Raw genomic sequence first — 27,211 nt, forward strand, 5'->3', positions numbered from 1 at the left:
GGACATTTTGACAAACATCAACAGAAAGCTTGCAGTGTTTGGCTTTTTTTATTAATACTGATTGCTTAGAGCTTGTCCAGAATGTTGCTTGTCAGAGTTGGACCAGTTGTGTAATGCAATATCTTCAGTGAGAGATACTGAGAGACAAGGTTCAATTCAGCAGTTCATGTATTCACTGAGAATTAGTGTCTCAATCCCGGATCTTTTGCCTATCATGGAGGTATTTTCCTAGTTAAAAACTTAAGTGCTAATATGCCTTTCCTCAAAAGAGCCAAAATTACTTTTCTTGTGGGAGATGATGAAGCTCCTTTAAAGGTCCTTTTGATTTCTTCTGAAAATACAGATTGAAATATTTTTATGGAAGTACTTACAGTACTCCCTATGTAAAGGTGATGAACAGCTGCTGTGAACATAAATGGTCAAGGCATACCTGACTACTAAAGGTTTAGGTTTTTGTGTTTCATTGCAAAAACTGAATTGACATGGGTGGTTTTGGATTGGCATCCACTTCATGCATTATTAGAGCTGATCATCATTTGAGCTTGCCAGTAATTGCAGAATCTAGGACTGTTTTCCCTTTGCTGGCTGTTTGGCAGATGTTGGACCAAGCTTCGTGTCTTAACAGCAAACACTCTCACCTGGATTATCTAAGGAAGGGCAGAAACTAGTTTTTAAACTAAGTAGATACATACATTAGCTTTTGAAAAAAAACCCATTCTTTTATGCTGTAATATAAATATTACAGCATACATATACAGTGTCTAAATGTGGACATACATGGCAATATAATGTATCTGTGCTGTAATAATGTTCCAGCACTGCAACCTTACTGCAGTGTAAGTCTCGTGAATCTTGCTTTTGTGGTTCCAGACATACTATTTCCCTCTGATTAAGGGATTTTTGTGCTTGTTTTAAGAACTTGGCAGCCCAGTATCAAACCAAATATGCAATAGTCTTCAGTCTCAGAAGAATGAGATTGGCTTAAGGGTAACTATTTTGCTGTCAGTGGAGAACTAGGTTGTCAGGGCAAGGTTTGTTTGACAATTGGGCTGAACACCACAAAATACAGGTAAGTTATTAAAATAACTGGTAAAAATGAGAATCAGCTCAACACATTGAAATGTTTTCAAATTTGCCTTGCTACAAACATTGCCAGCTTATGGACATTGGCTTCACAACATTTCATGGCAGTAAGTTAAACTGCAAAATTGAATTAGGTCTATCACTTCTGAAAACTCCTCCTCTGTGTGTTGTCTGAATTGATCTAATGCATGCTGGTGCACACCACAAAAGGCAGGTTCTCTAAAATTTCTAATGTTAAAATGTAACTCAGGTACTTGAGGAGCAGGCATAGACAGTGTGGTTTGAACTGCTCTGCAAACAGTCTGAGCAGAGGTAAGGTGTAGCTCATATCCATCTGACCCTTCTGAAAAACTTTTTAATAAAATTTTTAAGAGAATTTTCTCACTATACTCATCATCTGAAGCTGGCTGCTCTGACTGTGGAGAACACTTGTTGTCCATATAGAGGAGAGAAGGAAAAAAGGGCTTTCTTTGGCAGATCACATAGAAAATGTTTAGATGTTTCCTTATTTTAACTTTATTGCTGTCAGGAACTGCCCAGGGAAGAGGATCTAATTGTGAAACCTGAACTTTCAAACTGCAAGCAAATACTGTTACACTCAACTTGCTTAAAAGTCTTTTTTGCACAGGATATGGAGGAAGCAGAGTCTCAAAATCCCACTCCTGTGCTCTTGAGCTGTGGCACAGCTCTACCAAAGGATTGCATTCATGCTGAATTAAATTTGGTTTGCTTTTGCATGTTCATTTTTAGTCAAAATTGGTGATGATTGTTATTACCTGTTTCCTAGTTGTTTGTTTGGTTTTATATTTCCAATTTGTGTAGTTGTGTTACACTGAGTTTATTCGGAGGTTTTCCTCTTGGTGTCCTGCAAAAGAAGGAAAACAGTCTGAAAGTGACTCCTTAACCAGTGCTGAGCTGATGTTAATGCATTGACTTCTCAATCCCCTTGCTGAGCCAGAGCTTGACTGCTGTTGCTGTTGTTGTTTTCCCAACTCTCAGGGCCTGACTCCAACACCTACGTCAATGAGATCAGTCTCCAGGTGCCGAGCCAGTCAGAGTTACGCCAAAAGCTCTGTTCCCTGTCCTCAACCTGCACCGACTCCGCCAGCCAGGATGCGAGCGAAGGAGAGTCCCCTGTTGTTCAGTCAGATGAAGAGGAGGTTCAAGTGGACACTGCCCTTGCTGCTGTAACTGAGAGAAAGGCTGCTGCAGATGGCAGTGATGAAAGTGACTCTCAAACTATTTGAATCTTAAAACCATATCCTTTAAGAATGACTTCTGAATGAATGAACAAGTGAATGAAGAGCTTGCCTGTGTAACAATATGCTAACCAAGCGTAACAGCCAGATCTTTTTACTTAGTAATACTGCCTTTTTACAAAATTGCCAGTCACGTGGAGGTCGGTTTTAAAAAAAAAATATATGCCTAAAGCACACACACTTTATCAGTGGTCTTGGGGCTCAGGGGAGCAGTAAAACTGTTGTATATACTATGTATAAGAGAATTTAAGGGGAAAGGTAGAAGTTACTTTGACCACTAACCTTTAAATGGCTGATTGGAAGTACTTAAGAGTTGATGTTTAATTCTGAACCAAAATTGTTCCTTGCATGTTTTCAGCTGCTGCAACTGAAGATTTAGGATCCAAACCAAAATGAAAAGTTATTTTCTACTCTTTACTACCTACTATCTGCCTCCTGCCTTTGTCTACTAACGCAGCAGCGTCTACTGTTCTCACATTTCTTATTCAGGACCAACTTAGTTATAGGTGTTAAGGAAAAAATAAGAACCCCAGAAGGAGGAGAGATGCATATGGAAATGTTACACTCCTTGTGGAGCAGGTATCTTAGCACTGTGTACTTACTCCTCTTTCAAGATAAAATAAAGAATTTCTATCCCAACCATGTCTTTTACTTGATTACCCAGGTATTTTATCCATAACAAGTGAACAGAGGAGCCTAACTCAGGGGAAAAAATGGTTATTAGGAGCACCAATGTAATGTATTTTTCCATGATAACATCTGTTTGACTATACTAGGGAGATAAACCTGAGTTAATTATTAGGTGCACATGTTTTAGAAACTTCAGAACCTATAGGCATCATCTCATTCCCATTTTGTCTGCAGTCGTTTTTCTCTCTGAACTTGAGGTCTGACCATGTCTAACGCCTGTTGCTTGTCAAGTCTCATGCTCTATTTTCAGGGATCTGCTCTCCTTTGCGAAGGCTCCTGGCTCTTGCTCTTCTGCACGGAGGGAAGGAATGTAATCAGAACCAGTGTAAGTAAAAGGATGAGCTGTGATACAGATCCCTTCCAAAGACCTGCCCTGACAAAGCCAATGGCTAGGAAGGGGGCTGTCTCCTTGCTGCTTGCCAGATGGGCATTGGCCAGTTTCCTTAAGGATTCTCTTGTTAGCTGACAAAGTGTTTGCTGATCCCTGTCTGGGAAATGAAGGCTGGAAGCTCCCTACCTACAATTAGAGATTTACTATTCAACAAGGCAGCTGTTGAAAGAAATTTATCTTTTAAATTTTCTTCCTTTACTCTCTTGCTTTCCAGAAGACAGACAAAATGTCCAAAAAAGTTTTGTTTTTTTTATTAAACCTCGTAGTACAAACCTGGAAAGTAAACAAAAAACTGGCAATAAACAACATGTAGTCTTTCCTAACAAGGAAAGAGAGCAGAGCAGCGCTAATAAATTAAATGTCAAACTGTAAGCCATAGTCAGAAGTTTACTGTCAAGAGGGAAAAGTACACAGCAAGGCCATAAAAACCAGACAACCACATTTGAAAACACTTGACTCTGTTTATGTTATTGTTAAATATTCCAAAACAGTTCAGTCTTCTGCAACAACAATCAACAAATTGTATTATAGGACTTTCCTGACAGTCACCACTGGCAAGCTCAGTGCAATATGGGTAGCTACGGTATTGTTGAATTCAATTACGAAACAAAACAGTTTGTGAAAACATTTTCCCTTTTTTATTCCACACATACTGTACACACAACCAGAAAAGGGCAACAGCTACTCCATTATTATTTTTTGTTGTTGTTCAGTGATGTAAGCAGCACTTATAAATGTTACAAGAAAAACCCTGTAAGCATCCAATCCAACCGATGAAGAAAGTGAAACGTAAGGCTTTTCTTCATCTTGTCTCTCTGCCATCCCTCCCCCCACCCCAAGAAAAGGCTCAAGTATTTAAAAAAATTTACAGGCATATGTACAAAAGGTGTGATTTTTTTTTTGTTACAACATGAAGAGAAAAAATAGACAAGATGAAAGCAAATGCATTTTCACATTCAAAAGAAATATGCAGACTTGCTAGTGGCTCTAAATGTGATCATATAATGAAACAAATTCAAAACAAAATTAATGCTTGACTGTGTAAAGGTGTAAAAAACAGCAGTGGAATGGAAATGGAATGTTAGAAAGATTGCACGTCTATGACAAAAGAAGCACTTATGGCTTCAATCACTTTTTTTCTTTATCTCCGTTTTTTTTAAGGATGCTATTGAAGGGTTTTTGATAAAGTAGCCAACAGCACCAAAAAATAACAGAATGGATTTCCTAATGAAATCAGGCACAGTTTTCCCTCACATAACTCCTCAAGGCAGGCAGTCTTTTTTCCTCCTTTTTTTAAAGTTTTTTTTTTTTTTAAATTTTTTTTTTTTTTTAATTTTTTCCCCCTCAAAACAGATGCATAGTGATGTGCTGGTAAAAGAGAACATACTCCAAATCTCCTCCTTTTGCCTACAGTTAGGAAACAAAGTCCATCTTCAGCTGCCATTACCTCCCAAAGAAAGTGTGTATTCTCCAATTTAAAAAATTACAAAACTCATCTTGCTGTGACAGAATAAAAGACAGCCAAAGTAAAGCAATTTCTTTCAAGTTTTTGTCTCCTATCCCTTTTCTCTCTAGAAAAATCTGCTCACATGACCGGAGAACAAATTATAAAACACATCAAACTTTAACCTATTCAAAAAATGGGTTAAAAGCCTTTTTTTCACAGTTACCAAAAAGGCTTTTTATTTTTTCAGCCATAGGGACAATACAAATTAATATTTTATCAGCCCCTTGCCGGTTTTAAAACAGTGAACATACGGCAGTTTAAAAAAATCAGACTGCTGTATCTATCTACTCTAAGTACAAAAAAAAAAAAATTCAACAGTTTAATGCTAAAACAAAATTAGTTCTCTAAAACCAGAAGAAAATCTTCTTTAGAGCTAGTGCAAAGACAGCTTGTATTCTACAGCAAGTACTCCAAACTATGGTATAGTAATTACAAAAAATATATATAAATTGACAAAATGAGAGTGTTGGCATCTTCAGGATTAACTTGAAGCACTTTTGGATGAACTGGAGGATGAAAGCCTGGATGATGGCACGTCCACTGTCGCTCTCTTACGAGGTCCTCTTTTTGGTGTAGGCTTGCTGATACAGTTCTCAATGCTGCCATTTTTACCAGATACTTTTCCACAGATTTGATTGACAAGACTGATTATTTGTTCCTGTTCAGGAAGTGGGAAAAACAAAACACAAATTAGTATCTGCTCTTCCTCCAGAGTCACTTAAACAGGAGTGCAGTGGAGTGCTCAGAAATGCTGGGAAGCCCCATCTTAAAAGGCTGCTTGTACCCAGTGCTGCTCTCCGAGAGCTGCCATGTAATTTCTCCCACTGCTCTGCCCCTAACCTTTGGGGCCAAGTCCTCTCACAGCTAAAGACATGGAGCCTCAGCCCAGTACCCAGGCACAGTCCTAAGTCCCCATCTTGAGTTCTGAGTTTATTCATCATCACATTTGCTTGGAGTCATTACTGCACCTCTCATCTGCACATGCTCTGCAAGTCTGCCCAAAGGATGCTCATGCTGGACTGGAATAAGTCCACTGAACTTCCGCTTACCAACAGAGGGAAAGTATTCCAAAGTACAGAAGTTACCATAACATAACCAGAGAAAACAAAGCCTCATGTTCCATCCCAAAGCATTAAGTGGCTTCTTATGTTCTGTGGCACATATTCATGGAATTTGTGCTTCAGGTTTCATCTGTGTCATCATGTTCCCTTTGGTTTTTTTTCACTTAAATCATAATAAAGCACCTTCTTCCCACATCAAAAACAAAACCAAGACTAACCCCCAAACCCAAGACCACTTTCCTGAGGCCTCAGTAGGACAAAGGCAGAGTTAAGTGTCCTCCCAAGTTTTGGGTACCCTGGCCCCGAGGCGGTGTCACGCTCACCTCATCGTAGCGGTACATCATCTTCAGCCCCCGGCACGACTTTTGCTTCTCCACGTGCCGCAGGGCACACTCCAAGCAGAAGACAACATTTTCATTCTCCTGTACAACCTACATGAAAGAGCAGGGAGGGGAGGGGAAGAAGTTCAGTTAAACCCCAAATTGTAGGTCTGTTCTCCACACAGTACTCAATTATGGCCATTATTCCAGAGCAAATGGACCAGAATGAAGAGGTTCTGGTTAGTATTTTGGTTTTTTTTTCAAATAAACTCATTTTAAAGTTACTTCAGACTACTGCTACTTAAAAAGTGGTCTAAAGACATGTATAAACTCAGCATATTTTATCCTAGGGAGGGAAGCAGCTATATCTGATTATATGCAGTTCCATTTAATTTCCATTAAAAATCTAACATCTATAACCAAAAAAATCCCCAAAAGATGACAGAGAAAAAGACCTCCCAAATCAAAAGGACTAAATACAGACTCGCATGCACTGCATTATGTTTACATGTTCTTGGGATTAAAATGGTATATAAGCTTGTGGGAGTGGCTTCTGGTATTTTTAATGACATTGCTGTGTTTGTAGGTGTTCTGCATAAAGCTCTAAGCCTGGAGGTGTCACTGCAGTGGTCAGCACACCTTCAAAAGCCAGTAGGCATTTCCCCTTAACAGAGAGGAAGTTTATGTGCTGTTTTTGGACAGGCTGGCCAACAGCTTGATGGATGGGATACGTCTCCCCTGCAACTTGGCTTGAAGGGACACTGTCTCAGCACAGGCTGGGGCTGCATGCCTGAGGCTCTTGACATGAGTCTGAGCTGTAGCTCATCCTGAGACCTGCTCTGTCACAACTTACTGCTGCTGGCAACCTGCAGGTGTGTTTGTTAGCCCTCCTAGTGCAGTGCAAACATCTCTTAGGTGTCTGAGGGCACTGGTTCATCCCTTCTGGCAGGGTGGGAAGCCAGCTGACACCGTTGTCTTCTGTCACCACTGGCCAGGGCAGTAAATGCCACATCAACACCTCTGTGTCTTGCATGGAGTGCAGGACATGGCACCGTGGCCATCTGCTGTCTCTTAAATGCCTATAGATCCCTGGAATGCTAGAGGAGGGGCACAGTACCCCAGGAGTGGCAAAGGATTGTACCCACCATGGAAAGGTAGCACAGGTGCTGACAAATCTGACATCTCCTCTCTGACGTTTCTAACTGCAACCACTTTCGAGGCTTTTTCTTGCCATCCACGCTGGTGCTGCTGCTGTCGTGGCTGCCGTAGCGCGCCGAGGAATGGAGACCGGCCTCGTACAGCTGCCGCCGCTGCCTCAGCTCCGTGTCCCTGTGAACGGGGGCACAATCAGACACTGGCACTGCCTCCAGCCACCACAGAGCCACATACAGTCACCCCTTTACCCCGTTCATCACTGAAACCTGAGCTCCACACAGCAAAGCCCTGAGTGTTGTTGGGAGGTTGGTGCCATTCCCTAAGCATGGCAGACACAGCCAGCGCCCAGGAAACGTTGCCCAATTGCAAAAGCTATCTCCGGATTTTAACAGCGACCTCTGTATCAAGCCAATGGTTCTCAAACTGCTCCAAAGAGAAGTGGGGACTGCCGAGGACTTCCTGGAGGTCGATGGTTGCTCGAGCCATGTGGAGAGTCGGGAGCTGTGGTTAACATGACTGTCATTCCTGAAGTTGCCAAAAGCCACCTTGAGGAAGAGGAGCCGTGGCTGTCAGGAGTAACAGCCCCTTCATCAGGAGGCAGAGATGAACCAAGGACCTGCTGCCATAAGGTGCTTCAGGCAGGAAAGGGGGAGCAGGGCAAGTGACTATGCCAAAAGACGAAGATCTTGCTGTACACCCAGGGAAAAAGAAGGAGATGTCAATAAAGGACAACCACCAAGCCCTCTGGCCGCCCTTCACCCGTGGCATCTCTAAGGCGGACAATACCTCCTGTGCTGAACTCTACAGCTTTAGGAGAGCAAGTTGGGTGGGAGCTGAGTGGAAGACAGCAAGTGTAGAGTGAGCCGAGCAGATGGAAGGGGAGGATAAAAAAGTGCACCACCAGAAACAGCTGAAGATGAGTGGAGAGCCAAGCTAAGCAAATGGCACGGGCAAACTGAGCAACCAAGGCATATCAGGAGAAGAGGCAGCAAGAGACGCAACAAACAAGCAAAACAAAACAAAGGAAAAAAATATGGTACAGTGCTCCACTTCAGATGGCCCTTTTTTTTTTTTGCCTTTAAATTTTTTGTTGTCTGGGCTTTTGTTTCCTATAACCAGCCACAGGAAGGATCCATATCCTCCTGTGAATTCCAACCTATGCATAAGAACAAGTTTGAGAACCACTCTGATAAAGGTCGATGTGGTGGTCTAAGAGCAAGCACCAACATTTGTTTCGCCTTTTGTACTTGCAGACTTCCTCTTCAAGGGGTTAGAAAAGGCTCTTGAAAGTGGTTATTCCCACAGGGGAGCCACCTGCAGGTAAAGCAGTCTGCACACCTCTGCATTTCTTTCTGAACACTAAACAACACATGGGCCGTTTTCCCCTTCAATATGTCACTGGAATTTTTCCAAATGAACATGCTAGTTAGTTAAATACAGTTTGTAGACTCCATTCATCAAAACTTTCTTGACATCTCGAGTATCAGTTGTCACAAACTTGAAAGATAGGTAGCAACTACATGGTGGGGAACAAAAGAGAAGATCATTACACAGGAAGCCAGGCAACATTATATTTTATTTTCTCACCTATCTTAAGAGAAATCCTGAACGTGTGTCCTTAATACTGGAGAGAAAAAGGAGTGGAAGCTTTTACTCTTTAAAACGCTGGAGTTCTAATGCCAGATGTGTTACCATGCATGCACAACTGCTCTCTTACTCACTATTTAAAACCAAGATAACTTTCTGTATACAAAGGACCTTTTGCACCTGTAGTATAACAGTCTTGATACTGAAGACAAGGGTTCCTGGTGCAAAACCCACTACAGACATGGATTGACAGTGACTACTGATGCCAAGAGGCTGAAAAACTTAAGGAAGGTGTTTAACCACTTGGCACCACATAGTTCACATAATGCATCAGGAAATCTCAACTCTCAGCACCAAGAATTAACAAAATAAAAACCCAGTGTAAACTGCAGCTTCCTTTTTTTAAGGTGCCTAAAGTAGGGAATTCTTAGAGTTAAGACATCCTAACCATGGGCACTGTCACATCAGCTACAACCAAGGAAGCTGCTTCTTCTATGTGTACCTGTCTTCAGGTACATCTGCTGGGCTTTGGCTTAAGATAAGTAGGGACAAAGTGTGTCTGAAAGGGTTACTTACGTCACGTCATCCACCTCTGGAGTCTGTCAATGTAAACAAAAGAGGTAAGCAGACCCCCAGTTCATTACCTGAGCTCTCCCAGGAGTGATGATATCGTACTCAGAGTCGGTCCGTTTTCTTTTTTTGCTTCTGCTGTTGCAATCTGATAAAGCAACTTTTCCATTGAAAATGGTTTGGCTATACGGCGCCGCTTCATTTCCTGGGACAGGAGAAATATGTCACATTAGTTTCTGAACAAATTTGAAAATAAAATGTTACCAATAATTAGTGTCAGTTAATTAAACTATTGATACTAATAAACTGAAGCAAAAAGTAGCCTTTTAAAACAACCACAAGTAAAATCTTTCCATAGCTCCAATTAAATGTTTATGTTCCAAGCACCTCAAAATACTCTCCCTAAAATTTTTTCCTATGGAGGCCAAGAGGAGCAACACCATTATTCAAGCTCAGTAATACTGGATGGCTCAGAGTACAAACAGTGTAAGATCTATACATATGACCTGCTTGAAACCCAGAACTAGTGTTATTTCACATCTTTTAAAACATAAAAAAACCCAGCAGAACAGGCAGATGCCAGGGAAAAGAGACAACAGACAAGAGACGGGGGTTCAGTTCTGCCTGTTACACATTCCTCTCTGTGAAAGCTTTTAAAGTTATGTTTTTCACTCAATACAAACTGAATTATTTTGGTAGCTGAAACCCTTTTGATAATTTTAAGTAGGCAAATTCTTTGATGTAATGTGCAGGTGGGAAAAGTGCAGCACTTTCCCAGTACCTACAGAGGTCTGTTTTGGCGTATGTAGAGTCAGGGAGTTCAAATGAGCTAACACTGGACTGTAATGTGAGGGTGACATTTCTGGTTAGTGGTTAAACCTGCCAAATACCTCCTCAGCACACACAACTCCAAAGATTTTATTTTTTACTTCAATTTTTTTTACCCTGTTCTATAACTGTAATTATATGCTCTGGGTATTTCTTTTTCACAAACAATGAATGTATAATAAAACTAATAATTTTTAATAGCACCAATTGTGTGCATTCAAGTGGTAACTATCACATAAAATGGAACAGCAGCCTTTGCTGACCAAAAAGGGTTCAAAAGAGGTTCAGAGGTAAGAAAAGTATTCTTCAGAAGCTATTTGCTCTGCTAGACCCTGTGTGTGGTTGGAACAGCTGCACTGTTAGGAGTGGTATGGTAAAATTTTTCCATGTTAAGTTTGCTTAGTCTGAGGCTGTGTACACAAGAACAGATTCCAATCCAGGGAAAAATCCTGCATAGGCAACACACACAGCCAGAATATAAGGCCACGGCGGGTGGCTGGACAAGAAAGCAAGGTCAGCTCCAGTTGGGTGACAGCTCAGGGACACCCTGAGCCCGAGCAGGGTTTAGTACAACTTGCTGTATTGTATCTCTTCATTTATCTGAATTTCTGAACCTATGTACATTTTTCTCTTCCATACAGTATTGAAATACACAGGTAAGTATTTTACAACAGACTTGTACTGCTCCCTGATTATTTCTTTTAGTGACACATTTTTCAATGTCACGAAAGTCAGTGAACATTCACATTATAATTATCATCAGCCTAGCACTTGTGATCTCTCTTGCTCTCATACATCTCTTGGTCATTCATTTTCCAGGCTGAGTAGTACTCTTGCATTTAATGCAGAGGCTAATTAATAATTTTAACCATTGATCTCCGCTGTGCTTTTTCTAGTTCCTCTACATTCCTTCTGTAATTAGGGGCTCTGAATTGCACAAACCACTGAGACTACACAGTGCCAGAGCAGTTTCTGCTTTGTTATCTATTCTCTCCTTCTAATTCTTAACATTCAATATATTTTTGTTATGCCACTCCAGAGCACTTGACTGACAGCTCCATAGGAATCCAAAGACCTCTTTTCTCAGTAGCAAGAGCCCATCATTCAGAGCCCATCTCTGTATCTGTCACATTTTTATTATGTTTTAAAATTTAAATTTAACATTTATCAACAGTGAACTTCATCTTCCATTTTCTCACTTGCATCACTCAGTATCATGAAATCTTTCTGTCACACTTCATAGCTTTAATTTTTGCTGCCATTACCATTAATACCCTCAGCATGAAGGATTTGTTTTGCTATGAACTTCCCTTCCTAGGTTATTTATGGATACATTAAACTGTGCTAGTACAAACTCCTGAGGAATGCAGAAAGAGACCTCCTACATTCATGATAAAAACTGACCCATCCTCTGCTTTTCTTTAAATCAGTTTTTGTTTTGGTGTGTGAAATGCACCTTTCAATTTATTTATGAGCCTTTTCTTCTAAAAATGCTCACCGACTCTCTCAGCTGCAACTCTTGTCCTTACCTACTTTCAAAAGTTTCTAGGGCTGGACGCCATGACCTTGCTGCAAAAGCCACCATGGTGGTTGCCCTGTTCTCATTTTTTTGGTACATTTAGTTCCACAGCAGTGGTTATTTTACATTTTACTGCTCTTCCAAGGATCTTAATCTCCACTCTCCACCACAGTACAGCTCTTTTCTAGTGAGGACATCAGGTACACTTCTGTAGGAGCACTTTCCCTTTGGTTTCATCTGAAGGAGCCCCATGTGCTCAGGATGGGACAGCTCTGTGACAGAAGCCAAGGAGTGGGAAACCTGTGGCATTTTAAAGGCATGTTCTTCACCCCAATTTAAACTGGAGATGGGGAAATATGTGTCCAGCCCCTGCCAGCACTTTCCATGGATGGCCAGGGAGTACTGTGCTAATACCACAACTTTTCTATTTGGGAGATCAGTGCACAGGGATTGTGTCACTGGTATCAAGAGTTAAACCTGGCTTATGGACTGTAAGCTCTCCAGTGTGTGAAGCAGTGCTGCTCCAGCTGGAAGACTAACTCCATATTTCCTATGTAGTTCTTCCTCTTGTATTACAATACCAGCTGAGTCTCTTCCCACCTAATTTCTAGTAGGCCCTAGCACCAAAGCCCTCCTTTAAAACCAGACATTCCCTCTTATTTCCAAACCTCTAACCCAGAGTGCCTTTATTTAGTCCAACATTCTATACTTAGGTTTCCTAAATGAGTTTCACTGACTTTGCCCAATGCCTTATTTGAAGCTATGGAGTTATCCCTTTGCCACTACAAACACACACTCTTCCACCACAACTCTAAATCTTCTTCTTATCCTTACCTTAAAATTTCAAGAGCTCTTAGGGTGCTTTTTAAAACCAGCAACCTTGTTCCAAATATGGTCTAGTTTAAACCTGACTGTCCCTTTACACAGGTGTTTATATTAACACTTTTATTCCAACAATTTTTCTAAAGTGCTTGTAAGACTGAAATCAATGCAATTTCTGATGCAGAATTTCATTGTTGCATGTATTAAAGGAGATTGAGCAGTCATTCAATACAGAAATGAAACAACATCATTTTAGTAATATAAAGAGTAATATAAAGAGTGTCACTATAAAAAAATCAGGTCACAGTATCACAGGATGAAAACAAAGTTAATTTATCAAATGCTAAAAACTGTCAGTATTGCTGTGGAGAACGAACAGACAGAAGGTACAGTTGTTTATCAGAGAGTTCATTTAACAGTCCAGAGGGGGAATCTCGCCCATTACACACAACGTCTCACCACCTCTGGAAAGCACAATCCTGGCCAGCATTGTGGCAAAGATGGCAACGTGCCTTAGCAAAGTGGAGGAACCAAAGAATAATTTCCGAAATTAAAGGGAATTAAGAACATAAGAGTTTGAGGACAGAAAGGGAAGGGAAAAAAAATAAAAGAACAACACAGTAGATGTTTCAAAAGTTATCTGTGGTTCTTGTAAAGTTTGTGAGAGCTGTGACTTCAATTTCCAAGGTAGGTTATCACAGACTGTAATCTGCTGGATTTTCAGCCATCTTATATTTACCCAGTGCAAAGCTCTTAAAAATTAATCAAAAGAAACTGTTCTTCAAAATTTGAGGCACCAAGAGCTGTTTAATTACTGCATAGTGATTTCTGTCTCTTACAGGAGTAGCATTTTCACGATATCAAACAAGTGTTCAGTAGAGAGATAAATACAGCACATGGAGTTAATATAATCATGTACGTTCAGACAGGAAAGGTTAGCTCAGGATTCTTATGCCTTACTTATAGATATACACAATTCCCACCTTCCCCCAAAATAAATATGTAATAAAATAACATTTTATTTCAAACTAAGATAATATACAGTTAGTATAACCAGGCTGGAAGAATTCCATTTACCCTAAAGAAGCAATCCCTAACTGTGGACATATTATAGTTAATTACTTAGTAACTTGGTCTGAAGCTGTAAAGGACAGTTTACTAGTGGCTTAGCTATAAAACACTACCAAAATAGTATCTGTAACCCAGAGTGTATTTCAGAAGGTTAGGAACACAATTAGTGATGTATATTCTTTGTCCAAGAACACAGAAATGTAGCCAGAATAATGATGACTGGACAAAACACCTGTTTCTGCAGGCAACCTGCCTTGGTCAGTTGTGTGAGAAGGGAATGGGAAGGTTATTTATTTACATCTAGTATTGGATGGACTGGTCAGTGAACCTAAGGATTTTCAAGTCAATTAAAACTGAAACTGCCCTGATCAACAGCTTTTCCTGAATGAAGGGGCAGAGAAAAACAAGCAATACAGCTGTGAGTATTAACTGACTCTGCCTACCATAGGAGCTAACAAGCACAGTTATTCAGATATTTGCACCTGAGATTCTAAGGGTTCTAGAAAACATCACCTAAAAATAAAAATTAGTAAGCATAATACAATGTATAATCATTAACTCTGAAGGGATTTTTGAAAAGCTTCCTTGCAAACCGGTCTGCAGGCACAACAATCTTCTGAATTTTTTTATATATACACAAGTCTTTAACTGTCAGTTAACAACTCAGTCACTTTTCTGACAACACTGGATCATCTTATGCTTTGCAGAATTTTATCCTTTCTTTTGTTTCTTTATTAGTCCAGAAAAACAGACGTAGTAGCACTACTCTCATAATGCTACCAATCCTGGAATGTCTGCTGTTCTTATAGATGGCAGGGCTGTGAATCCAGTTTAACTCCTTTTCTCAACTTACCTTGGCTGTTTTAAAGCCCATACTTGTCCACTGGGTGGTAGCAAAGTGCACCGATTCGGAAACACTATAGCCACAACATACTTTGGACACAAAGGATCCAGGAAAACAGACAACAAACTGCCCGCTTTGCTGTACAGTACGGTGCACCCTGATCCCCTCCTTACACAAGACCTCTGGGGAGATCTGGAAAGAAAGAGGAAAAAAAAAAAGAGAAAAGCAGTCAGTGGGAACTTTCTTCCTGGCTGGGTGCTGCCACACGCTCCTGCTCGTGGAGCAAAGCTGGGCTCTGCAAACAGCTCCGCTCCGGTAGCTTTCCCTCTCCCATTCTGCACGTGCCGAAACTCAGCGTTTGGAATGACAATTGCAGAAATGCCTCTCCTCAGACCAACAGTTTAAACTCCCACGTGCCCAAGGACAGAACATGGTCTGCTCCTACAGAAAGCAATGCGGATCGTTCAGCTTTCCATCTGATCTTTTCCAACTTGGCATTAAATCCATTGTGCTACTGCACTGCTGTGAGATGTTAACGTGAGTAGCCAAGGGAGGGTGTTTTGTTATGCGGTCCCCAATTTGTACTTAAATGCACTAAAAATAAATTGTTATCCAAAAGATAAACAAAGGAGGCAAAAATACTTAATTATTAGATTTCTCCTATCCATGCTGGCATCAAAATGTCAGTCATGGCAGATGAAGTGATTAAATCCCACACCCTTTGTGAGGCTAAATACACTATAGACAGTATTAAAAATGGACATTTATTGCACTTAGACGTTTGTTTTTACATTAATACATAATAACAGCCTTGTTAGAAAAATACCGTGTGGGTAAACACTGCACACAGAAAGTAGCCCCTGCTGCAGTGTAAAACAAAACCAGAATAAATCCCCAACCAACCAGCCTCCTGATTAGCCTAAGATTCTCAAATGGGAACATCTCCCAGTGTTAACCTACCATGACATTACTTTCAAGCATTTCCAGCCCTGGAGTGCCATTGGCTTGCAGCAGGGTATGTACCACATCATCAAGTTTGTTCTCCTCTGCAGCAGGAATGCAATACCTGTTGTTTTGTCAGAGCAAAAGAGAAAGATTTACTGTGGAGTAAATAACGGTCCACAGCTACACAGTAAGAGACAATTCAGACCAGCACATTGATTAGAAGAAAGAAATTCAACACAGGGTGTCAAACACAGTTCTTTTGGTAAAACACTGAGGGAAGTTGTTTATTCAGACTCAGTCTGATCATGTTCAGTAAGTATCAGAAGACACAAAATCCCCAGAACAGAAATGTAAAAACTCAGTCCTCTGTAGAGTCAGAGGAGAGAAACCAGCAATAGATTGATGGTCATTTTAACAGCACCAAAGCAGCTAATATGGGCAAAAGCTTGCATCTTGTGAGCACCAATATATGTTGTTATCTTTACCATAAAAGACTGTACTTATTATCAACCAAAGGATATTCACATTTAGTAACATTTTCTGTTTGTAACAGTCAAGAAATCACAAATTTCCTCTACTCTTAGTGCATGAAGTTGTTTAAGATTTTCTTGCCTTGCTTACTTAGCAAATCCCACATCCCTCCTCTCCCTTGCAACAAAAGACCTGACTAAGAGCAGCCAAAGTGGCAGGAGAGGTTTCAAACTCTGCTGGGAATCTGCCAAGTTGCACATCCTCCTCTCCTTAGAAGCCAAGGAAGCAGCAGTCTTCTTGTGCTCACTGCCAGCACTGCTCCCCCCTCAGCAGAATGACAAGAAGTAACACAGCAGTCTTCGAGTCTTAGAGCCATGCATCCAGAGAACTGCTGTTTTTCTGGATGCAGGGAGGCGATAGGGTGACAACTGGTCACTGCTCTTGCCTGCAGCCTATCCGAGGGGTGATGCTCAGGCAAGTCAAAAGCATCTCCAGCTTTACTATGACTTACCCTTTCTCTTTAGGCAATGAGACCTCAACCTGGAGTCCATTTGCCCCCACACCAGAAACACACACAGAGGCATTTTTCCAAACTTGGAATAAGACAATGAAGCTGGAAAGATTTTGGGGAACTGGTACAGTCTTACATTCATCTGATCTCTCCAGCAACTTCATTAAGTGTTCTGCTGGCCTTACACACCTTGTCAGAGTACTTGCTAATAACATGAACTAACTCCATGTGCACCGCACAGGGTTAGCCTGACTAAAGAGTCTGTAGGAAGCTGCACTTCCTATGATCTGAACACCTCCTCACCGTTCACTCTACTGATGATGACTTTGATTTGTGTTTGTTCATCTTCAAGCCAAGAGGCAGAAGACATGACATTATCTGCTGTGGCTAATTGCAGCAACAGTAAGAGTTTTATTGAGCTGGTTGCCCAACTGTACAAAGACCAACTCCTTACATATATATTAACAATGGTCAGGACCTTGCTAAGAACTCCCAGGGTTATAGAGAGGTGAAGTAGAACCTAATCTTGGATCAAGTAAGGATCAAGTCCGAACAGCAATTTTAAAAGTATGCCATGTCTCAAATACTTTGTTGCTAACAGTGACAGCTTCAGTACAGCTCCCCAGGTGTGGTGTATCACTCTAGTTACAGGGATGAAAATATTTTAATTTTGAACCCAGATCATGCCAGAACCCACTCTTCTCTTTCAGAGTCAGAAAATGTGGCTGGAACAGACAGAAGATTCAAGCACACAGTCCCTCACAAGACAGGAACAGGAAAATGCAAGTGAAGGTTGTGTGAAGAGGAAGGGCAGCATGGAACTGAGTACCTGGGGCATAGAGGGGAATGAGATCCTTTGCAACTGGTGTATGCTGCAATTGCAGTCATCTGCAATTCCTGATGTACCTATAAAAATGGGAAGTGAGCAGCCAGTGTAGACTTCTGAATGTCTTGGCAGAAGAGGATTTCCTTCTCTCTTTTTTAATGGGCACTGAGGATCCCTCCAGAATAAAAAGGTTAGGTCACTGACCTCTGCCCTGCATGCAAATTGAGTTCTCCCCTGTCTAATCTCCAAGAGGTAAAACCTGAGAGATCAGAGAGTGAGCTGTACAATCTGCAGGTAAGTGAAGTAGTTTGAGTAGCACAGGGATCTGTCCTTGGAGAAGAAGATTTCTGAGTTGTGGAGGGACTTGGCAAGAGGAAGGAGATGTTTGGAGCCCACTGGCCACTTTGTTCCCCCCAAAGCAGTGACTGAAGGCAACGCTATCAGGACTACTCTGCGCCAGACCCGCAGATATTAAATTCATCTTCTCCCAACACAGTTGGGTGCTTTATTGCACTATTAAAAGTTGTAATGAGCTAATGAATACTCGCCTGACACTTCAGGCTGGCAGCCAGCCTTGCTGAAGAATAGCTTCAACAGACAGAGGAGTTTCACTTCCTTCCTATGAGTTATTCCTGCCTACTCTGCCTGTTTCATCAAGGCTATCATCACAAAGATGCCTTAAGCTATGTAATCATCTGTATAAGTCCATCAAGATAAAGCAAATGGCTTCTTTACTTTAATTCTTCTTGGATTTGAAAAACAGGAACAGTAGTCTTTCCTAAAATTTGAGCTGTCTGCATGCAAGCTTGTTCAGTCCCAAGAGTCACATGTTTTGACACACAGCATGAAGAGTGGCCTCAGAACTTAATTAGGGAATTCTTGAATACCTTCTGTTTGGAATTTACTGTCATTTAAGACTAGATTAATGTTTTAGAGAGAAACGGACTCATCTAAGGTTGAGGACAACGTCGTTTGCTCAGTGATCTGTCCTGACAGTATACTATTATAAAAGATTACAGATTCCTGATTCACAGTACAGGGAGAAGAGTCATGAAATGCCCATGACAGAAACTGACAAACTCCCAGGTCTGCAGCATAATCCACCAGTTACACCTTTGCCCCTTGAAAGGATCACATACAGAACATCTCTTCAACTTAACACATTTAGGGAGAGAAGAGATCCTGCTTTAATGGTTTTCTTCAGATCTCAAAATGCTTTTTGTTGGGCCATGTGCTTTCCCAGTGACAGCTGGATCAGCACCCCTGACATCAGCAGCATCTGACAAATGTGTGAGAACACACTTTGCATGTACATAAAGAGCAGTCCGTGATGCCACTGCCAGCATGGGGACACCAGAATAGACCATGGAAAACCAAGTGAAACTTTTCTTCCAGGAAAGAAGTTTTCATCTCCTAAGTTTGTACCACATTTTCCCATTAAAACTGGAAACCCCCCCAACACACACACACACCGGACCCTCTAGGTGAAATTCCCTCATGCAAAGGTACTACACAATTTGCTACTAACACCAGCCTACAGGCAGCCACTGCAGGGAAAGTGAAGAAAAACCACGGGAATACCTACCAAATGCAATCAGCACCAGTATGTAAGTAGTCAATGTATGGAAGGTGATTTTGGTCTCGAGACCAGCATGAGGTAGAAAAGACCATGCCAATATTTAGCCAAGGAATTGTCACTCCTAAAACAAAGAGATTGAAAAATGAGTTTTGAGTAGCTTCAGTTTGTTCAGTAAAAGACAGTTTGAGAGGGCATTTAAATAAAAAATCTTATTCTCCTTGTTAGCTGACCCTTGAAGTTCTAAGTCTTCCTATCAGACTAAATAATTCCCAGGGAGTAATTTAACGAATTCAGCATTTTCCACTAAGAAAATATCTACCAGCCAACTGCAGTGCCCTTGAACATGTTTGTTTTCTAGTATGTGTATAAAACTTTTATTCTTAGGAGAATTTACAAATACCCGTAATTTAAGTTCACTGCCATTGATCAGAGGAGGTCACTTCATGTTGTCAAGCATACATGTAACTTTTCAACAGGTATTCTGCTCCCCAGCTGGTTTCTTCAGGGTCCACACCTGATCTTAACAGGAGATTCCACTGTGCTTCCAATGCTTCTTACCACTAAACTGCAATGGTGTATAGGCAGCTGGAGAGTTTGTGTCAATTCGTTTAGAAAATGTGCATGCTGCTTTTCCCAGTGCTACAGACTACATTTTGCAAGTGTGGAAGTAGCACAGCTCTGTCCTGACACACAAGAACACTGACAGCCTGGCAAGAACAGCAAGGGATACTGCAGGTACAACTGGTTCCTCCCAGGAATAGGGTCTCAACTGTTCATTAATCCTTTATGTGCACAGCTGCCTTCACCCCTTTAAATAGCACCTGCTACATATAACTGCACGTCTGCCCGGTCATCTGGGGAACAGGGGGACCAGGAAGAGGGAGAAGCATTTGGTGCCCACAGCACCATGTTGAGAGGACACTGACACTGGCTGAAAACACAGAGGAGGGACTTGCTTACCAGGCACAGCACCAAGATGTCGCAGGATGGATCCTGTATTATTAGGAAGGACTGTGAGGTTCCACCCATGCCTGTTTACGGGGTGACACAGAGGCAGACACAGTCAGTGCACACTGCCAGTACCAACACTCCCAGTGCCAAGCTGCCCTGCTGGGCTCTGCTCAGGAGTGAGGCAACAAGGAGGATAGATTTGGGGATCTTACCTTGAAAATGGTTCAGATTTTCCCACAGGAAAACCACTCCCATGGGTGTTGGTATCTACTTTTCCACAATGCACTGCTACATGGCAATCTTTCTGTTCCACTATCCGCCAGTATTCTTGCTGTGGTAAGAGAAAGCAGTAATGCATTTTAAATTCGCTGAACAAGGTATCTCTCAGTAAAATATAAACCTCAGAAATTTACAAGGCTTTCATGACCTCAGTGTAATTCAACATAAAATATTGCTTAAAAATAAGAATATAAATAATCGAAAGTCACAATAAGGCAGGCAAAATTTAGATTCTCTTGTTTTTTGTATTTCAGCACATGTCAGATTAAGAATTCTTTCTCTTCCTCAGTTCATCAATACCTTCATTAAAAATGTTCATAAATTTTAAAAAGGAAGAATCAGCACTGTGTCTATTTGACCATTTCTAAAAAATTCTAAACTAGACAGCCTTAAACTCTTTAGAGAAATGCTCGAAAATCAACTATCCTGAATCCCCATACTCAGTGCCCTGAAACAAAAACTTTTACCACCCCTTGTGCTGGCCTCACCTCTACTTCAGCTACTGTAGGCTCCTTTGTAAAGCACATGTTCATGATGTTTCTTGCTGTTCGGTAGAAGGTTGTTAAAGAAACAGACCTACCCTGTGGAAAAATTAAATAAAATTAAAAGTGAAAATGAAAAAACACGCTTACATTCCTCCAGGTCCTCACTCTTTTCCTTACAGGCTCAATCCCAGGTGTCAACAGAGGGAAAGAGAATGAAGTCTCCGGAAGAGGCATGAGAAAATACCTCAGAAGATACAGAAATTCAATCACATGAACTTCCCAAACCCACCATGAGAAAAGGCAACTGAATGTTCCCAGAAGGAACACTGCTTTGTCCAGCACAACACTCGATGTCTGATAAATACTGAGGATGGACATGGCCCAGCTTCCTATGACAGGTTGCAACGAATCCAGTAGGCAGCCAGTCAAAATTTACATTATCCAGTAATACACAGTAATTTACATTATCCAATACATTATCCAGGGACCACACGGCCAGGCTCTTTATGTACAAGGAGCAGGTGAAAAAAGACTTAGAAAATTCACAGAAATGCTCAGCATCAAATATTGTATATGGTGGAAGAGTGTCACAAAAAGCAGAGTTTGCCAGGATTACTGTAATGACTTGCTTTCAAAAACTAGTTATGCTCAATTCAATAAAAGCATTTCAAATGTGAAGGAACCAAGACCTGTTATTACAAAGTTAGGAAAAGGAAAACACAGTAAAATTGCTGAATAAGTGCTTTCATTCTTGGCACTGCTGCAGGAGCTGTACAAGAAAAGGCTCTGACTTGGTTTTCTGCTTGAGTTAACCCAAAGTTTCTAGGCACCTGCTTTCCTGCATACCTACACCCACCAGAAGCTCTGGGAAGCATTGTCTGATGGCTTTGGAGGCAAGAGCATGAGAACCCACATGTTCCCTTCAGCCCTGACATTGTGATGTACCCGGACAGGAACACCTCTGTTGCCTCCTCTGCTCCAGGGCAGAAGGAGGACGCTGGGAAGCTGCATGCCACAAGAACTGGCAGGCACAACATGAGGGCTGAGGGCGCTGCTGCAGGCAGAGACCAGCAGCACCCTGCAAATGGGGAGTACAAAACGTCTTTGCTCCCTCACCAGATCCACTGCTCCTTCCCACTGTGCCCCCAGACTGCTCATCTGAGCAACCAGACACTTAAAAACTCTACATAAATGAGTTTTATTTGGACTGCTACCTTTCTAGTTTTTCAGTTATGAAACAGATCTGCCAAACCACCTCAGCCTTTTCTTGTGTTTAATTTATTTAATAACGATGTCCAAGAGTAAACTAGAAAGAACTATAAAAGCTGCTTTCCCCCACAGGCCAAGTCTATCACTGTGCTCATATGGTTGTAACATTGTCACTTTTTGAATTGAATGCTGCATAATTAGCTTTAGCAAAAAAAGTTTGTGAAATGCCCAGGGCCTGGGGCACTCTGATTCCCATAAACTTCAGAGCTGGATTCTCTGCGATCCAATAAGCAATTTCCTTCATCTTTTATTGCCCTCGTGAATGGTTTATTGTGGCAGCCTTTTACAACAAAACCTCTCGTAAAGCGCAGGGCCCGCACCAAGTCACCGTGCTCGGGCACAGCCGCCACCGGGGGCAAACCCAACACTGCAGCAGCTGCCTCCTCTCAGTCACTTGCCTCTTCCTCTCATCTTACTGAGAAAAACAAAATTAAGGCCTCATATTCCAAGATTAGCCATGTCTTTCCATTTTTCAAATAGACAAGAAATAAAGTAGAAGTATATAGCAAGCAAGAAAAAAGAAAGTGGAAAACTGGAACAGTTTCACCCTTTAAAATTGCATATAACCATTTCTTCCTCTGCCAAGAACTTGGTGTCTTTTTAGTCTCCTAAAAGCTGTAGAACAAATTAAATGGCTGAGGGTTGTCTGTGCTGTTTGGTTGTTTTCTTTGATCTGAGGAATCTTGTAACATTTTCTGATGACAACACAGAAAATAATTTTAAATGCTTTAATGGAGCAGAACACAAAATTAATTGCAGGGGAGCAAAATACCCCTTCCAACACCCTGAAAAGTATCTCAGCAGTTTCACAACTGTCCTAGGAGCTTCAAGCTACAAAGCAGAGTCTTTGTTGCTGTGACAAGAATAAAGGAAGGTTTAAGAAAAGAGATTCCTATTTCCTCCCCTGATTCTTCTCACATCTGATGCAGGGGCCAACCCAGGGGGAGCATCACCACCACCACCAAGCCTGGAGGGAAGGCAGAGAGAAGGACACTGCAAAGCTATGAATGGTAAAGAGATTAAAGCAAACATAAATATGAGCTGAAACCAGAGATCTCACAATAGCCACAGGTGTAAAGGAGGAGCTCCTATTAAGTGGAGTATGAAAATGCCAGGTCTCTGGGTGAAGAGAGCTCAGCACAGGATTTCCATGACTTTTTATGGAAGGGCTGGCAAAACTTGCATTGTGATTTCTTCTGTGTGTCCCTCTAATGAGTCTACTAATATGCCTTCAGTTTGTTCTGTATGGAAACAAATGCTGCTTTCAGTCAGCACCAGTAAAGATTTTTAAAATATTTTCAGAGCTAAAACTGGGGAAAGAAGTGTGAAAAATCTTGTATCAGATCCTGCTTTGATGTGAGCAGTTTACTTCACACACTTAGAAATTACAACATTTTAATGGACAGGTAGAAAAACCACTTATTTAGGAGTAAAGCAAGCAAGCACAGCAGCCTGCAGCACATGCTTAAAAGCACAGCAGGCCTCACAGCCTGGGAAGGAGAGACACTGAAAATAATTTGGGAGTCCTGGAAGAAAGTCAGCCTAGCACAAAGGAGATTTACTCTAATCCTGACATGTGATATGGTGGTAACTGCTCCTGGAAGACTGGATGTCTCATGCTAAAAACAGCTCAAGCATGTGCTGACTTGTGAGAAATCCTAAATGTATGGCCTCTTCATAGTCTGAAGAACAGACTTTGTGGCCCAAACTGGACTACAGCCATATGATTATGATGTGCTCCCTCCAGCCCTCAAGATATTGATCTGGGCATTTTTCACAGACATGGGTTTGTTGTGGGTTTTTTTGTTTGTTTTATGTGTGTTTCTCGTGTTTAATTAGAATTAGCAATGTGCTTTAAAAAGAAACCATTACAATCCCATCATATGTGGAAATTGTAATATAAGGGCAGGTTCTGTTCATGAAATTCAAATTTTCTCAGGAACATGTTATTAGGTAGAGAACCCTCCCCCATCCACACACACGGGATTAAAAGCCTTGTTTCATTAAATGCCACAAAGCACTCTCTGCTTACAACTGATGCCAGCACCACATTCCCTCAGTCTTTTAAAGCCTAGTGATGAACTACAGCAATTTTACATCTTGTGGACTACCCTGGTGCATCAAGCTTGATGCCTAATTTCTGTGTCTTGAGGCTTGCTCTAAGTGACATAACCAGTACTAGTGTACCATTCCTCCTACAGGGCTTCACCCTGAGTGCTGTGAAAATCAAGTTTCATTCCTCTCTCTGCACTCAGGCTGACCAGGTATCCCACAGGGCACTCCACAGCAGTGATGTCTCCAGTAATCCACCAGAGATTTTCTTCCCCCACCTTCTCCCCAGTCCATCGTCTGTGACAGCAGCCCCCAGCACTACAGAGAATGTGGGATGGGATCAAAACAGGCAAGCCCCAGCTGCAGGTACCACAGTGGACAACCCAAGCCATTCTCTGAGTGGCTCCATGCGCTGCAGCTGCTTTGGTGGGTGGGGAGAGCCCCAGCCCATGGGCACAGTGATGCTTCTCTCTAACAGCCTCTGTGCTCAGGACAGAAGTATTTCTACCTGGTATTGTCAGACTCAGACAGAGCAAGCACTTTGCATGCTTGCTTTTTTTTACTTCCTAAATCCAATTGGGATAGTTCTTACAAATCTCAGTCTTGCTTTTTAAGTGAGTTTGTATCTACTGAACTTTAAAGTGGGACTTGCACTGGAAAAAAGAAAAAGGCATTCCCCCACTAAGTTTGAGGTTGTTCATGCAGCAGTCAGGGTAAGGTTTATCAAGTTTTTCATTTAACCATCATTAAGCACAGGATATTAAGCACAGAAATGCCACTTCACTATTCACAAATTCACAATGCTGTCATTAGATAAGCTTCTCTCCAAGGGCAGCATGGCAAAGAGATTGCTATTCAAAGGTGGGATTGAGGCCAGAGTCCCCAGTAAAAAGAATGTTTGGGCTGACAAATCATAACAGGCTGCAAAATAAAACTGAAACAAGCTTTTAAAGCCCAAGTTGTGAGCTCACGCAGTCCTTAAATAGCTTAACAATAAGTCATTTTGGGATATCTGGCTTCATTTCCTGGTGATGGAAGTGAGATTGGAAGGGGAAGAACAGCATATTTCTTTACTGGGCACGGACACTCAAGGCTGTATTTCTCTCAGAGTGCGGCTACGCCATTCAACTCAACTCAAAATTGCACTGTGAGCTGCAGTGCCAAGTCCTGCTCCAGAGCAGGAGACTGCCAAATAAAATACAGTGAAAGAGTCAGCATTCCTTTGTAAATGGATGTACTTGATATGTGACTGTTAGTGCTGAGCAAAGTCTGGCATTGTGGATGAAAATATTGTCTGCATTTCAATTTGCCCTTTCTAAATGCAGTAGTATTTCTAGTGATGTTCGTTTTGATGTGCAGCACTACTTCACTCAACAAGAGATTTGCAAGAAGCAGGAATGAGAAAGCAGAACATTGCTTTAAATGTCACTAGAAAATGAAAATAAAATCTGTGTCTGCAAGGATAATTGGGCAGAGGTATTCAGGGAGCCTCTCGCAAGGAGATTAAAGGGGGCAGAGCCCAGTGCATCTTGTTATGACAATAATGCCTCCCAGCTTTTCCAGACATCCTGCAAGAACCAGGCATATGGCATATCAGGACATAGCCACCAGACTGCCTGGCCATGAGAACCATGACAACTGCTGCCTCAGGGATGCCACTGCAACCCATCAGCTCCCCTCAGCCAGCTGGGTGTGCACCCAGACACCACCCACACAACAGCATCACTGGCTCTACAGAAGAGACTGGGCAGAGCCAGCCTCATTACCTTGTATATACACTTGTGTAAGTCGCTAAGAACTCCCTCCTCCTCATCTTCCTCGTCCTCCTTCGTGGTCTCCTTTTCCTGAGCAAAGAGCCGCCGCCTGCCCGTCTTCAGTGGGACATCGACCTCTTTTAACTTGTTGCGGAAGCCATTTTTGTGAACCACACCATTGATGAGTCCATTTTTGGGCTCAAACCGGGGCAAGGAATGGAACTTGTAGGCATTCTCTGAATGTCCCTCCAAAGGTCCTTTCCTCTTCTCCAAGATTTCCTTTTCCAGCAAGACCTCCTTCTCCAGTTTCTTGTGCTCCTCAGGGGAGAGGGAGTCATAGGAGAGCAAGTACTGGCAATAGGCTTCTTGTAGCTTGGCCAGCCTGTCCTGTGCAGTTTTGGGGATGCGCAGCATGTCTGCCAGCTTGTTCCATTTCTTGAGGTCAGTCACTTGCTGCATCCCCCCCATCTCGTTGATCAGCTGGACGAAGCAGGCCAGGTCGAGCTCGCAGCCTCCTGGGGTCCACATGTGCCAGGCAGCAGAGGAAGTGAAAAGGAAACACAGGAGTAGATTAGATTAGCTGTGGGCAGCTCATGTCAAATGTGCTACCAAGCTGGGCACACAGGGGACGTGACAGCTCCAGGCACCTGGGCACCAGAGCAGCAATGTCCCTCTCTTGTACGCCTCCTGCTAAAGAGAGGCACACACCACTCTTTTGCCAGCTTAAGTCATTCACAGGCCGTATTCTGCCACTGGCAGCAGCCTTCCCTACGATTCAGTTTGCTCTCCTTCTTGAGTTTCATGCTCTTCTTTTCTCAGAGCACCCCAAGCTATCTCCTTGACATGCATCTGTGCCCTGCTCATTACACAGTGGCTGGGCAGATGAGGGTTGCCCATCTCTATAAAAGCCCACACACCCTCACCCACCACCAGACCCACATCTGTTTCATACCAGGAATAAACAAAACCAGTGTCAAGCTGGGGTATTGGTCATCAGAAAGACAAGTATCTATCCTTTCTGGAGGTGAAATAATTATCTAATATCTGCACAACACCTTGAATGCAGTATTTAAAAGGAGCACAATATTAATTTCACTACAAGTAATAAAATCCATATAAAAACCAAAAGGAGGCAAGAGGTTGTTTGGGGTTGGAGCCTGCAACTGCATAAAAAGTTCCAGACACATTATTCTTCCAGTCTGAGGCTATCCATATTTTATACTCCATTCTGGTTTTGTATGTTTTAAGATGACTAGCACATTTCACACCCCAGTCAAAAAAAAAAAAAAAAAAAAAAAAAAAAAACACAAAACAAAAAAAAAAACCAAACTGCAGCATAAAAAAAGCAGCCAAATGGATGAGGAACAATAAAAGAAACATCA

General features: G+C 41.9%; 2 protein-coding genes across 16 annotated transcripts in view; one reads left to right on the top strand and one right to left on the bottom strand.

Annotated features, from left to right (window-relative positions):
- The window catches only part of DTNBP1 (dystrobrevin binding protein 1), a 65,055-nt gene extending 59,755 nt beyond the window's left edge, over window positions 1-5,300 (top strand). For all 4 annotated transcript variants that reach the window (XM_068179714.1, XM_068179800.1, XM_068179957.1 and 1 more), the window contains 2 exons: window positions 2,083-3,357; window positions 4,777-5,300. In XM_068179714.1, coding sequence (XP_068035815.1) covers window positions 2,083-2,330 — 248 coding nt within the window. In that variant the 3' untranslated portion in view covers window positions 2,331-3,357; window positions 4,777-5,300. The remainder of the gene's footprint in view (window positions 1-2,082; window positions 3,358-4,776) is intronic.
- JARID2 (jumonji and AT-rich interaction domain containing 2) overlaps window positions 3,653-27,211 on the bottom strand; it is a 211,354-nt gene continuing 187,795 nt past the window's right edge. For all 12 annotated transcript variants that reach the window (XM_068182904.1, XM_068181278.1, XM_068179713.1 and 9 more), the window contains exons 8-18: window positions 25,842-26,344; window positions 20,758-20,850; window positions 20,203-20,321; window positions 20,000-20,070; window positions 19,046-19,160; window positions 15,668-15,773; window positions 14,717-14,899; window positions 9,698-9,828; window positions 7,457-7,640; window positions 6,315-6,422; window positions 3,653-5,588 (exon numbers count right to left, since the gene is read on the bottom strand). In XM_068182904.1, coding sequence (XP_068039005.1) covers window positions 5,412-5,588; window positions 6,315-6,422; window positions 7,457-7,640; window positions 9,698-9,828; window positions 14,717-14,899; window positions 15,668-15,773; window positions 19,046-19,160; window positions 20,000-20,070; window positions 20,203-20,321; window positions 20,758-20,850; window positions 25,842-26,344 — 1,790 coding nt within the window. In that variant the 3' untranslated portion in view covers window positions 3,653-5,411. The remainder of the gene's footprint in view (window positions 5,589-6,314; window positions 6,423-7,456; window positions 7,641-9,697; window positions 9,829-14,716; window positions 14,900-15,667; window positions 15,774-19,045; window positions 19,161-19,999; window positions 20,071-20,202; window positions 20,322-20,757; window positions 20,851-25,841; window positions 26,345-27,211) is intronic.

This window comes from Anomalospiza imberbis, chromosome 1, assembly GCF_031753505.1.
Source record: "Anomalospiza imberbis isolate Cuckoo-Finch-1a 21T00152 chromosome 1, ASM3175350v1, whole genome shotgun sequence".
NCBI classification, from domain to species: domain Eukaryota; kingdom Metazoa; phylum Chordata; class Aves; order Passeriformes; family Viduidae; genus Anomalospiza; species Anomalospiza imberbis.